General features: G+C 38.5%; 1 protein-coding gene and 2 non-coding genes across 7 annotated transcripts in view; 1 reads left to right on the top strand and 2 right to left on the bottom strand.

Moving 5' to 3' along the window:
• Positions 1-857: 857 nt before the first annotated feature.
• On the bottom strand, positions 858-961 carry LOC120609773 (U6 spliceosomal RNA). The gene has a single exon (XR_005654836.1). It is a non-coding gene; the product is annotated as a U6 spliceosomal RNA (small nuclear RNA).
• Positions 962-1548: 587 nt separating this feature from the next.
• TBC1D12 (TBC1 domain family member 12) overlaps positions 1549-14503 on the top strand; it is a 71326-nt gene continuing 58371 nt past the window's right edge. For 3 of the 5 annotated variants that reach the window (XM_039871697.1, XM_039871696.1, XM_039871698.1), the window contains exon 1: positions 1549-2653. In XM_039871697.1, the coding sequence (XP_039727631.1) occupies positions 1686-2653 (968 nt within the window). In that variant the 5' untranslated portion in view covers positions 1549-1685. The remainder of the gene's footprint in view (positions 2654-14503) is intronic. The other 2 variants (XM_039871700.1, XM_039871699.1) reach the window with 2 other exon arrangements.
• Positions 7462-7580, bottom strand: LOC120610196 (5S ribosomal RNA). Its single transcript, XR_005654884.1, has one exon. It is a non-coding gene; the product is annotated as a 5S ribosomal RNA (ribosomal RNA).

Here is a 14503-nt window from a genome sequence, read left to right as displayed (position 1 = left end):
TAGACATTTGATGATTTTTAAACTGGGTGCTGGGAATATGGATGTCCATTTTTTTACTTATGTATTATTATTCATATATAGGTTATATTCACTCTTTCATGTATATGTATATATATTTATAAGGAAAAAATATTTAAAGGCTTGACAATGTTCTTTCCTCTAATTACTACTGCATTCTATTTCTCTCCTCTCGTTGACATAGTTCTAGAATGAGCGGTCTGTAATTGTTGCTTCATTTTATCCACAAGTAGTGCTTCTTTAATCCCTTGCAATATAACATTTGTCCATCCTAAAATGACTTTAAAAATTCAGAATAATTTTATTTTTAAGAATTATATATACATTTGTAAGTGCCCCATTTCCATCTTTATTTTTTCTTCCTAAGCTGTGTCACTCATGACTTCACTAGCTACATTATACAGATGACTCTTTTTCAATCTGCATCTCCAAACCTAAGCCATAATCTAAGTTTTAGACCTTGAACTATAGGCCGGATTGTCCCAGTCTTTTACTTTACTAGATATATTTCCCCTATTAATCAAGTTTTTCCAATCCCAGTCCCCATTTCTTCGTACCACATCACTTTCAGTCTCAAGAGTTTTGTAGTAATTACTGGTTCCTGCCTCTTCAATCACTTCGAAATGATGTTATCACGTTTTGTGATTTCTACTTTATTTTTATTTTATTTTTTTAGTTATCGTCAATCTTTTCTAAAAAATCTAATCTGCCAATTTAGCGTTTTCCACCAACTCGGGGAGTAGAAACCCTCACAGGTGTCACAATCTTTTGCCTAGGTGTGGCCTTCGTGGGAACCTTAGTCGCAGCCATAGCTTAATTTTTAGTTGCTTGCTTAGCCTTAAAATATACAGCGCTTCATGAATTTGCCTGCCATTCTTGCGCAGAGGCCATGCTGACCTCTGCTTCGTTCCAATTTTCATGTATGTGCTGCTGAAGCGAGCACTGATTTCTACGCTAAACACACTTCATTTCCACTCAGCGGTTATCACCCCATTTTAATCCATTATCACAGGGTGCTGGAATTATTTCAATAGCCTCTCTCTGTATGACTCTCCCCTCCCTCCTTGAGTGATAATGGAAATCTTTATGAAGAGCAATGTGATAAAACGTGGTATTGGATAAGATAACTTTAGCAGTATTGTGGAAGATGAAGTGGAGAAGGTGTTGACATGAGGTGAAGTCCTAAATTGTGGCAATGGCGATGGAGAAGGGGGATGTAGACGTGTGAAGTCGACTGGTGGCTGGAAGGAAATACAGCTAACATCCTGTATTCTATCTAATCCTATACACTAAGTATGTCAAGTGAATTTTTTGCTAAGCGAGCCATTCCCGAGCTTCTTTAAGAACTGTCATCTCCGAGTGGGCCAACCAACCGGATGGCGGATCCCAAATTGGCCGCGGGAGTGTCACGGAGCGGGTCTCTCTAGCTGCCGTCTCTATGGTTCGCGGAATCCCCAGGTCGGCGCTTGACCCGTCCGGCTTTTGCGCGTGCGCAAGCCTAGGCACGTGCCCGCCCTCCCGCAACTGCCCGAACCCCGGTGGGAGGGGTGGGTCTGGGAAGGTTGCGGCGGCGGCCGCCGCGGCCCCAGCACCAAGGGCCATTCCGGGGCCGATCCTGCGCGGGGGAGTCTCCGCCGCCTCCTCCGGTGACGCTCTCCCGGCCCCAGATGGTGGGTCCGGAGGATGCCGGAGCCTGCTCGGGAAGAAACCCCAAGTTGTTCTCTGTGCCGGCGCCCGAGCCAGTGGGCCAGGAGGGGATGATGATCCCTGCCACGGGCGGCTGTGGCGGAGGCGTCGGCGCTGTGGAGCCGCTGGAGGAAGGGGAGGGGACGCCGCCTCAGCAGCTTCTTCAGCGTTACCTTGCTGCAGCCGGGGGGCCGCTGGAGCCCGGGCTGTGCCGCCGTCCGCTCCCCGCCGACCCACCCCGCGCCCCGCGGCTATCGGCAGCCCCGCGCTCGGACTCCTGCCCGCTAACCAAGGGCTCCAGGCACCGAGGCGCGGAAGCGGTGGATGCCGGCACGTCGCGGTACGGCGGTATGACCAACGGGGACTCGGGCTTTCTGCCTGGCCAGGACTGCCACGACCTGGAGGAGGCTCGCGGGCTGGCGCGCGCCGGCGGCCGCGATCTGCGCCACCTCCGCCTCCGTTCGGAGGGGCCTGGCGACGAGGGCGCGGACGGCGCGGGCAGCCGGTCCGACTGGGCCGCACCGCTCGAGGACCCGCTGAGGAGCTGCCGCCTGGCGCCGGCGGACGCCGAGGAACCCGAGGGCGCGGGCGTGGGCGCGGGGGGCCGGCCGGCCCGCGGCGGCGGCGGCGGCATCAGCGGCAGCAGCGGCAGCAGCAGCAGCGAGGACTTGGAGCGGGCGGGAGCCAGCGCCGGGGGTCCCGAGCAGGGCGCGTCTCTTGCCACCTCGGCTGAGAGGACTAGAGGGGGCGCAGGCGCCGAGCTGCGCCTCGGCTTCTTCGACGTGCATTTGAACTCTCGGAACACGTTCGAGGTGAGCCGCCGTCAGAGCACCCGCGACCACCAACCCGCCGCGGGGCTGCCGGAGCCCGCGTCCGCCGCGGAGCAGGGCCCCGCGGGGACCTCGGCCCGGGCTCGACGGAGCGGCAGCTTCACCGACTTCTTCGCCAGGTACAGCGCAGGTTGCGCAGGGGCTGGGGGCGGGTTCGGGCCGAGGCCGGGAGCTGGCCAAGAGCAGCTTGGGGGCCGCCTCCGTGCTGGCTCTCGCTGGCGTCAGGACTTAGCTTTGATTTGTCACCGGAGGAAGAGGAACTGAGTCTGTATTGTGCTGTCTGTAGGAGAAGTTGTGAGCTCTGTAGAGAGCTCATCTTTCTGTTCACCTGTCGGCTATAGGTTCTACCTGCCATTCATACCTGGTTTCTGTGTATTCAGGTCCTGCCAGCGTGGTAGTGCCCTGTCTGTGCAGTTTTGCCTCTGTCGGAAAAGCAGACAACCTTCACCGTCCCCAGTTAATGAAAAGTTTGTGCTATAAGGATTAGGGTCGGGAGTGAGGGCGGATGGCGGTATGTTTGTACAGGGGTGTGGTTGTGAAAGAGAAAGGGAAGTCATTTTGCAGAGTTGCCTGCGTGGAATCTGAATCCATTCAAGTAGTTTGGGAATTCTTGAAATCAGAAGAGGTTGTGTTTAACCGTTTCTTTCAGTGGTCTTTATTCATATGCAGTTTGGTGTGTAGAATTTGATCCCAGCCTAAAAAATCAAATTACAGTGGCGGTTTATCTAGAAAAATCCCTCTTATATACTTATGCTGGATAGGCCTCCACTTTTTTCAGCAACTTTTTAATTTTTTATGATGTTGTAAATATCATTTGACCTGCTATTCTTGAAATTAAATTATGGTGCAGGACATTGCAGATTTAAAAATGGAGCTTTGTTGGTGTGTCTGGGATAAATAGTCAGAAAATACTCATAGTAATTCACAGTAAAGAGTAAGAGCAATCTCCCTTGAGTCAGATTTTGACATGCTTCAAAAAAATGTAGAGAAGTAACTCCAAATGCTAAAATTCTTCCTTTCAGAGTTCTCTGTTATTTTTTGTTCCATTTTCAAGAATCTTGACAAAAACCAGAAATCAACAAATTCTGCAGTTTAAGATATAGAGGATCATACAATTAGTGTGCTTTGTAGACAAACACAGCTTTCTGATTGTAATGAATATTTCTTATTCTTTTTTCTACTTTATTATCCGTTATTTTTCCTGCTTGTAAAATTTACAAATAAATTATAAAGTTGTTTAAATCAAGATTGGGAAATTCTAATTTTGTGTTAGTCATAGAACAAAATATGTAGACTAGTGAGATATGCATTTGTGCTAGTAGTTGCAAAAATATACTTAAAACTTGTGGCAATATTTTAAAAGCTCTTAAGGTGAGTTAAGTATAAGTTTATGACCTTGTGTGGCCTTTGGGTGTTTATTGATTATGTTTTGATGTCAAGTGTCTGGCAGTTTTAGACCTGGAAAGGGCTTTGGAGAGCAGTAATTCAACCAGTATATGCAAAGTACTTGCTCTGTGCCACCCATTGGGAATGGAAATGATTTGGACAATGGTCCTTGAGTTGGATGTAGAGTGCAGGCTAGTGGGGATTAAGTTTGAAGACATACATATGTATGCGTTACAATTTATGAGTAACAACAAGGTAAATCTGTTATAAGAGGCTTTCATACTATTAACAGGAGGCAGGAATTATGATATAGTTTAAAATTTTTTCTTTAACTTTTAGGTGAATAGGACTTTAATTAATATAGCTAATTGACACTCCTAGGGCCACACTAATGATGTATGTCAGATGACTGGGTTCGAAGTCAGAAAACATAAGGTTCCTGAAGTTAATTTCTCTAAGCTTGATTTTTTTAAATTGAGATCTGAATGTAAAGATTCTAGGTGTCATTGCTTTCTTTACATAACATTGGTGGGAAAAGGCAGAGTCTGATAATAGGCACAGTTTTTATTTTAGCATTAGCCAAAACCTTAACTGGATTCTGAACACTTTAACGGCAAAGACTATGACATTCATTTCTGAATCTACAATGCCTGATGCTGGTATGAAGAACCCCACTCAAGTGGTGTTGAATTGGCAACTTGCATGGACCCTCCCTCTTTACTGTTCTCTAGGTAGTAATTTGTATCTAATAATTTTGAATAGTCTTTCATCACCCAAGCATAGTAATCAGAAATTTCCCTTGTTTCTCAAGCCTAAGAGGTTTTTTTGGTTCCTATGCACAGTTGTCATTCTCAACTCTAAAGCTCTGGGTGAGGGTTCCCTTTAGGATATCTTGCTCTAGGATGTATTCTTGTTCTTGGATGCAACCCCTACCCTCACTTCATTTTTTGATGAAGAAGCTCACTGTCTAAAGAAGGTAGTTAGTTTAGTTAGCTAATGGTAGAGCTGCGATTAGAAACCAGGATTTCTCGTTTTCAGTCCAGGTTTACATTCCATCACTATTGCTGCTCACCTGTGGCTTCTTTTCTCTCCCACCTGATTATCCTCCATCTTTCCCTTCCCACTTCCTCTCTTTTCGTTCCCTGGGCCAAAAAAAAAAAAAAAAAAAAAAAAAAAAAAAATCTATAATAGAAATAAATACTTCTAAAGAATAGCTTCATGTTTCTTTTAACAGAAGTAAAGAGGGAAACATTTTACAGCAATCTATCTATTATTACAAAGTTATGTTCGGTTTGGACACATCATTGACAGAAGCTTCATTGAGTGAGGTAGACATCTAATAAGAGAGAGCAATTTGGCCCAGGTGGGACTGCTCTAGTGATCTCCTGCTTTCCCTTCCTTCCAGATGAGTTGAGTTGTTCTGTCCCTTTTGGGGACAGAACAGGGGCTTGCTTCAGCTTTATACAGGCATCTCTGTGTTTATGGTGATTTGACTGTGGAAACTCTAAAAGTAACATTCCCTTGGCCCTTTCCTGTCTACAAAGGTCTTGAAATGCTAGATGGGTACTACTACCTCCACTGTCACCAACTCAGCAGTGAGGAGGTGAAAACAAAAACTTTTGTTTCCAGGCTAGATTTGTTCCTCAATGATCTTACTCTTTTTTTTTTTTTTAAAGTGGCTTTGAACCATTTTTATGGGCCCTTAAAACAAATTTATGTCTTAATTGTTTTCAAGTAGAATGGATCATATTTTATATGATCCATTGTTTTCAAGTAGAATGGATCATATTTTATATACATTTCAAGTAGAATGGATCATATTTTATATACATCTATATAAAAATATACATAGATGTATATTTTTAAAGGTGTATTTATAGGTGTATTTTTTTAAAAGCCATTTTTACTTTTAGGGCTTGTTTGGAATACACTGGCATAGTTACTGCTATTTAAAAATACACAGGTATCTATCTGTGTCTCCTGGTAGTGTTGGTAATTTTTATAGTCTTCATTGATGAATTACAAGAATTTGGTGGTCTTAACAGGCATAGCCAAGTACGGAAGAAAGTATTGAAGATTTTTTTCCTTCTGTCTGAAAAGAAAATTGACTTTATAGATTCTGGAACATATAGATTCAGGTAGATTTGCATTTAATTACTGACTTTTGAAACTTCCTAAATGTTGTGGCAAAAAACTACTTTCACAGAGCCCTTTTTATTAGTTAGGCTGGATAGGGAAGACTAGACGCTCTTTTAGTCATTTCTTTTCACATCTAGGTAGTCTCTGTTCTCCCCAATATGAAAATGGTTGAGAGTATATATTCTCTTTGTTAATTATGATATTGAGCATTTAAAATCTTAAGTAATAATTTTTCTCAGTTTAAGGTTCTCAGAAACAACAAAATCAACCACATTTTTTTTTTTCCACCAGAATTTACACTAGTTGACAAAATCATAATTCACTCCATTGAACCATCATAGACCTCTATGGGCTTCCTTATTTGTTCCTGTGTGTATTTCTCTCAGCTGACTAAAATAAAAACTGCAGTTTCAAAACCTGTTTCTTTAAAAATTCCTTCTTCAACATCTTGATTAAGGCAAAATATTAAACTTCTGATAAGTTTTAAAAGATTTTTATGGCTTCCAAAGCAAGCAGTTTTTTAATGTAGGTGTGGAATAATTATAAATAGAATGATAAAACATCAGGATCTAAATTAAAAATTTTTGTTACTATAAGAGATTATAAAAATAAATGCAAAAGTATTTTTGTGTCATTAATGGAACGCCTTTGGCATTATTTGCATCTTAATATAATTAAAATTAAAATTTTAGAAAAGCTGAAAAGAATGTGTAATTAATTGCTCTAGAATAAAAATAAAAGTATAGATTGTAGAGTGTTGTTAAACATTATAATATTATAATGGTGAAATTGGTTTCATTATATATCATTTCTGTTAAACCCATTATAATAATAGATCGGGGAGCCAATGACTCAAAAGCCTATTGTAACTTTTCATTCATGTTTCCCCCCAAGATCCAGTATTTTTTCCCAAATATTTTCTTAAAAAAACCCCAAAAAACAGGAAAAACCAGACAACCACAAAAAACTGTAGGGATCTACACTAAACCATTTTAAGTCCACATTTTAAGGTCAAGTACTTAACCTTAGAAATGTAGTTGTGATTTTAAGGTGGATAGTTAGCGATGTGACAATGTGAATATAAATTAGGTAGAGGTATTGGGAAACTCCAATTTTTGTGGGACCAAGATAATTTTAAGTGCTCAAACGTATTATTTTGAAATGTTAAACTAAATTAATATTTTAACAACTATATCCTGGTAATAAGCAAAGCAGACTATTAATCTCATTAACCGGAAGTTACTTGTTTGGAGTTACTTGAGCTATTTGAAATGGGCATAGAGATTTACTTTTTATTCATTCATTCATTCATTCATTCATTTAGGCGAGGCAGCCCTTGGTTGACCTCACAGATTGCAAGGACCTTGTCAGGCTACAATCCCTTATTTTTCATTTTTTTTAACGCCTACAGCACCTGGTCCTCCTAGGTGGTCTCCTATCCAAGTACTAACCAGGCCCGACCCTGCTTAGCTTCCGAGATCAGATGGGATTGGGCACGTTCAGGGTAGCATGGCTGTAGACAACTTTTTATTTTTTAAAATACTACTTATTTTAGAATAGTTTTAGATTTGCAGAAATGTTGCGCAGATAGTGCAGAAAGTTCTCGCATAATGCTCACCCAGTTTCCCTACTATCAACATCACATTACTGTGGTTCATTTCTCATAACTTGGAAAGCAACATTTGTACAGTAAGGCCTCACTTAACATCGTTGATGGGTTCTGCGAATTTCAGTGAAATGATGTGGGCGAAACCAGTTTTACCATAGACTAAGAGATGTAAATGAGTTGAGTCCTACAGCATCTCATCAACTTTAAAATGAAACGATGTTGAATGAAACGTTATTCGCGGACCTGCTGTATGTTACTCTTAATTAAATTTCACACTTTATTTGATATAGGATTATTGACTGAAAGGTTTTAATTTGAGGAGCAGTTGTGAAATCAGGAGATTCAGAGTCCCTTCCAGCTTCAATATACTGTGATATTGCATTACAGGAGCCTCTTGCACATACTGTTGTAGACCTCAGACATTTGCTGGCTAAATATTACAGATGTGAACTGAGTTAAAGAGGATGCTTAAAAAAAACAAGATGTTTTTCATCTGTAAAATGAGAAGGTTGCCAGAGGTAGAAATATCCTCCTTTACTCTAGATTCTACCTTCAACATTTCTTTCAGTAAGTTCTAACAGAGTAATCTGCCTCAGAGTAATCATGTTAAACATCAGTGATCTTTATTTAGTTTCTCATATGTAGGCAGTATAGACCAGCAGTTCTAATTTTTTTCTTTAGCAAATTATATATATTTTTTTAATCTTAAAATTTCTTTGGAATAGGAGAGAGAATGCCTAGGATAATAAGTAAATTCTAGTTAATCAATGAACTAGAATTTGAAATTAACTTTCAGACCATGAGTTATTTCTCAGAGGTTACCAGTGTTCCACTCTGGCGAACCAGTAGCCTAGTGCAGTAGTTCCTATCCTTTGTTATACTTCAAAATCTCCTAAAAGCACATGAAAAGCAATTAGATTCTGCAAAATCCACAACCCTTACCTGGTTGAATTCAGGGGACTTGCTTTTGGCAGGTGGCATCTTCAAAACTACAGGAAAGTGTAGTGGTTAAAAAGGCTGGTTCTGGAAGTTAGAGAGCATGGGTTTGAATTAGCTTACTAGCTGTGTAGTTATGGACAAGTTACTTGACCTCTGTGGACCTTAAGCAACTCATCCATAAAAAGGGGGTAATAGTGATATCTACCTCATGGAATTGTCATGAGGGTTAAATGAGATAATATTTTAAGTGCTTTGTATTATGTGGCATTTAGTGAGGATGCAAATGTTATTATTCAAGCTGCAGCAAGACCACCACAGCCCCTTTCCCAATCCCATCACTGAAATCCACTGATTCAAAGAAAGGAAAAGACTAGAATGAATTTTGTGTATGACCTGAAGACTCTTTACACAGTTTGTGTAGTAGATTTTAAAATATAATTTGTCTCTGGGGTTGGATGAGTGTTAAAGAGGACTCTGGTATAGTGGTATAAAATTTACAGAAGTCTTGAAGCTTTGACTAGAACAAATCTGAGAAGGGACTGAAAGGCGGGAGTGTTGAGAAAGATTAAAATATTTGTATCTTTAATGTTTTAAGGAACTCCTAGAGACAGGCAAAGCCAATTTTTAAGTTTAAGTTCATGAAATGTTTAACTTGGCTTACTCATGCATTTCATACTTAGAATGTTGTAGTAGGAAAGCTTTAGGGAAGAGTGGAAACATTTGGAGATTTTGAGGTGATACATCTGTTACCCATCTCTAAATGTATTATTCAGAAAGGGAAAGTCAGTCCTTTTTGAGGCTGCATATTTCTTCCTGAGAACTCTGTTAACTATACTAAAAGTTTTTCCCAGTTAGTTCTGGTTGATATTTGCTTGGACCCTACTATAGTAATTTTTAAACTTTAGTGTTTAAAATTATGGGGGCGGGGTGGTGTAGTGTGGTGTTGTGGTGGTGGTGGTTGTGGTGTTCGTGGTTACGTTAAGAATGCAGATTCCTTGAGCCCCTGCTCCCGTTTTGATTCAGGAGACTTGGGTGGGGACTAGCAGAAATCCAAATATTTACCACATGTGTACTCTCAAGTGATTTTGATGCAGGTGGTTCCCAGACTATAATTACTGAAGTAATTGTTGATAAGCAGGTCTTTTCAGGTAATAATTGAAAGAAGTTACAACATACATTTATAGCTCAGATTGCTTTATTTATTTAAAATTGGGTCATATTTCTTTACTACGTAATTGGTGAGTATAAATAGAAATACAATAGAGAACTGATATAAATACAAATGTAAAAGTATTTTGTTAACCCTCACTAGTTGAGAAATTATCTCTGCCTAATTAAATCTTTGCTTCCTTTTTATTGGTGGGAAGGGTCTTTTACTTTGATTTTATGCTGTTTAGATTGCCATGCTTACCTGTTCTGTAAAAAGCTTTAGCTCACAAAACCTTACTCAGGTCTCTTTAATGTGCAGTCATAACTTTATCTCTCCTTATTTATAGCTTATCAAAAAGAGTGTTAATTTTCCTTCCTTCTGCTGTTGTAATTCTTTTCCATGCCTTTGCGAAAAAATCCTGCACATTACACATGGCTTATGCCCCTCCAGAATTTGCTGCTTCAGCCTTTCTTGGACTTATTTCTGTGGCTGAAAGAAGAAAGAAGGAAACCCATGTGACTGTCTGGGTTTTCAGCAGGCTCTTTCCTGTAATTAAGAGAAGTTCACCTTAGGAAACCAAGCTACAAGTTATGCTCCTACTTAAAGCTAGTTTGGCAGTGAACTTGGTAATGTGTTTAATTTACTTTTGAATTTTGTTATTGGTTTCTTTTTAATTTGAATTTTATTTTGGGATACATTTCTTGGTTAAAAATATTTCCATCTGCCTGTCTCTAACCCCACACAGATTAAAATATTTTAAGTTTGGAACTGAACATGATAGTTTTGAAATAAAGTTATGTGCTGTTTTCTCATTCTTTCCTAAATACTGTAATGTACAACTACTCATCATACATTGGGCATTATTTAGATTTTCCAAATCTGGTTTTCATCTAGACTGTTTGTAGTCATTTTCTAGTCAAGTAGGGGAAATGCTTTTCTGTTGTTCTAGGAAAAAGTTATCCAAACACTACAACATTTTTTCGTTGTTGTTAGAAAAACATAAAATGCTCATATTATCTGCTTTTGAAAAGCAGGGCAGGGAATATAAAATAAAACTAAAGATAAATACTTTGTTTCCATACTATTCCGGTTAAGGTGGTAAGAAAGAAGATAAAGGGTATGGAGGTATGATTAGAGACAGGAGAAAGAGAGAGGAGTTTGAAGAGGTTTGTATAGAGCAAAAATGCTGGAGAGAATAATTGTTAGCTGGAAATTAGCTCTGTACTTTGGCCTGTGGGCTTCAGATTATCTTTGTGTTTATTTTTTCTATTTTCAGGGCCTTTGTGGATGTTTCTGGCAATTTCTTTCCTTGAAGATATCTGCAGTGCCCCTACCTCTTAACTTCCCTAATGTCTCGGTGCCCTCATAGCCTAACTTCACTTGCCTATAATCGTGCAAGTGAAATATTTTTTAATGACAGTTGGTATATATAAGGCTTAATTTAGGCTTTAAAAGTTCAGGTTGTTAGTATGATAGATTCAGGTTATTAAAAAGTACACGTATCAAAGGGCAAAATAAATGCAAAATATAGTTTTACACAGTGTATTCTTACTTGAGTTCCAGTGCTAAAAGGAAAATTTCTCTTACAAGCACCATGGTAAATCTAGCAAACAATTAAAATCTCCCTCACCTATGAGGAGAAAGTTAGTTGTTATTATCAGAAAGATATACTGTGTAGAAATTTAAGTTCTGAAGTAAGTTATTGAAGTTTTAAATTAGTAAAAGGTCTCAACTAAGTAGTTTTTGGATTTTGGAAGAGTGATAGAATTTATGTTGCTTTTTTTATTTACATGGCCCTTGACACTCCTCATTCTATCTCTGTTGGACTGACTTTTAAACTTCGTTAGTACTACCTAGAATTAAAAACGTTGATAATTCTTGGGTATTGTTTGATAATTCTTGGGTATTATTTGTTATGATTCCAAATTGGGAGTTGAGCACAAAATTTGTATCTAAAGACTAATAAAATAAACTTTTTGATAATGATTATATAACATAACCGGCACAACAATTAAATATATAACTAGAGGATGATGTCTATCTTTGTAATATAATCCCAGAAGCACATTAATATAGTCAAAAATAGTCGGACAGTGATTAACTTTTAATATTAGGCATACTAATAAAATAGCTGAGAATTATGCTGCATGAAGGAAAAATTTTAGAAGACAACCACTATAAAACTTTCTTCGGTAAAAGATTAACTAGCTCCATGTTTTAATGAATACATGATAGTTTTGCTCTTATATGAGACCACCAAAATATAATTTTTTGATTTAGTTCTTTGTTGATAGAAATATCATAACACCATGTAGGACAAAAAAAGACAATTACTTTGGTCAGGAGAAAGATTTCAACTGTGCTACTGGAAGGTAGGATCTGTCATAGGTTCTGTCATAGGTTCTATCAATTCAGGAAGTACTTCTAGGTTAGACATGAACAGAATGTTAAGAAAACAAAACAAAGTAACAAGAACAACAACCCTAGAGCTAAGTTTCTGCAGCTTTATTCTTAGAGAGTTTTTAGGCACCCAATGGATATTGTTTAGCCTGCTTGAATTCTTTCACTAACAAGGAGCTCAGTTTCTTAAAGGCAGCCTACTGTGGTTATTAATTGTTAGAAGGTTCTTTATGTCGCAGCACAGTGTATCTCTTTGTAATGTTCTTAGTCCTAATTTGCCCTTTAGAGCCATAAAGAACAAGTCAGTTCTTTTACAGATTTTCCTTCAGAAAGTTAAAGATTGCTATGGAACCATTTTTTTGTTTGTTTGTTTGTTTTTGGACTCTCCTAGCTAAGCATATACAATTTTGAGTTAGTTTGCAATTTTCTTACCATTTATTCATTCACAAATGCTATTGAGTCTTATGTAAATGAATCACTAAGGAAATTAGATGATGGAATATTAATAAATTTAAGATGGGGGAGTTATATAAATCAATACTTACAATATTACCTGATTAGTGCTATAAAAGAAGCTATAAGGACGCATCAGTAGAACCGAAGGAGTGATTAACATTGGGGTGGGAAGTAGGGAACTCTTCACGGATGGGGAGGGTTTGGATTGGAATAAGACTGAGGTCAGTAAACGCACACAACAGCATATACAAAATTTGTAGATGAAATAGCAGTAGCACTTCTGGGACTGCAGGTGCTCATTAGTATGATTATCCTTAGGGCAGGAGAGGTAGAGTGTCAAAAACAGGAAAAAAGATTGGGACTAAATAATGAAGGGGTTTGTGTGATAGAACTAAGCAATTTGAATTGATTCCATGAGAGATGGCAGTGCATTGGACCTTTGATGGGTTTTTAAAACGTGGTCAACATGCTTCAGATTGTGTTTTAGAACAGTGACTCTTGTAGCAGTGTGGCACATGCTTTGAAACTTGAGAAACTGGGGCTTGGATACACTTGTGGTAGTTTATTGGTGCTTGTCAGTCTCTTTATTAATATGTGATATCCAGATAATTGATTCAAATAACATTAAATTTAATCCCTGCTTGAGGGATAGCTAACAAATTGACATTTGCTTTTACCAGTACCCTTTTTGTGAAGCTTTAATGAAGGTAAACTTTGAATCTGATTTTTGTTTTGAGAGAAGTGGGATGGTATGAAAATAGAGTCATGTGACGCATTATGGGTACCATGTTTTTAAAGGAATTTGATGAGGAAGAAAAAGAGCCAGAATAGCTATTAGACTAGTTGTTTTGCTGTCATGGATCAAAAAGGAAACAACTTAAGAGAAAACTGTAAAATCAAGTATTTACATCCAAGACTTGCACATGTTCCATGCACAAGTTCTATACATTGCTTTGTAAAAATAGGTGGTGGCAGTATACCCATCAGCCATTTTTGAGGAGTGAATGAGGTTAAGACAGAGTATTGAGGCTTTCATAATTACTTCTATGTATATGTGTCTCTTCTAAGATGCAAACCCCCTGGACATAGGGAACATGTCTTTTTTGCTTTTTTTTGTCTCTGCATAGAGACATATAGCTTAATATATAATAATAACACAAAGATTTATTGGATTAAAAACTTTTTTAAAGGTACCAGCACTCGTATAGCCAAATGATTGGAATTTTTGATGTGGTCACTCTGGGAGGCTCTTCACTTATTACTTTAGTGGTATCATTTCTCAGAGTATATTTGGTACCTGTCTTTGGGAGATGTTCCTGTAGGAGAGAAATCAATTGTCCAATGTAAGATAGAACTGAAGAACTGAATGTTGAAGGGGAATCATAGCTGAAATACATTAGGAAGGCAAACTAAGCAAGTTCAGTTGTATATTAACTGTAATAAGAACTCCAGTATCCTATGTATAATAGATTCACTCCTAAGCAAATAGTTAGACATAATATGTAAATAGTTGAATTTTGTACAAACAGGCATAAATGATTTCACACCTGGTACTCTTTTCAAGGAATAAATAAAGTCAGAGACTTGGGGTCTGCCATCCTTAAATTTGGTCATTTTTAGGTGAGACTAGCTATATCAGTTCAATTTTGATGAAGCCTAAAATTCTTGTTACTAGTTTGCAAAGCAGTCCATATTTAAAAGGACTGACTTAATAGTTTGCAGTAAAATCCATATACAGCATCTGTAACTGACAATGTTATAATGTAAAAGAAGTGTTGAACTTTGTATTATAAATATTACCTTAATGCTGCTGCTAGTTTTGAAGTATCCTTTATACTTTTCCACTTGTGAGGTAAATATTTTCTTTAGCTTTTCTAATTAGTAAAACAA

The sequence above is a fragment of the Pteropus medius genome, unplaced genomic scaffold, assembly GCF_902729225.1.
Source record: "Pteropus medius unplaced genomic scaffold, Ma_sr-lr_union100, whole genome shotgun sequence".
Taxonomy (NCBI): Eukaryota; Metazoa; Chordata; class Mammalia; order Chiroptera; family Pteropodidae; genus Pteropus; species Pteropus medius.
This window is presented reverse-complemented; position numbering and strand designations above follow the sequence as displayed.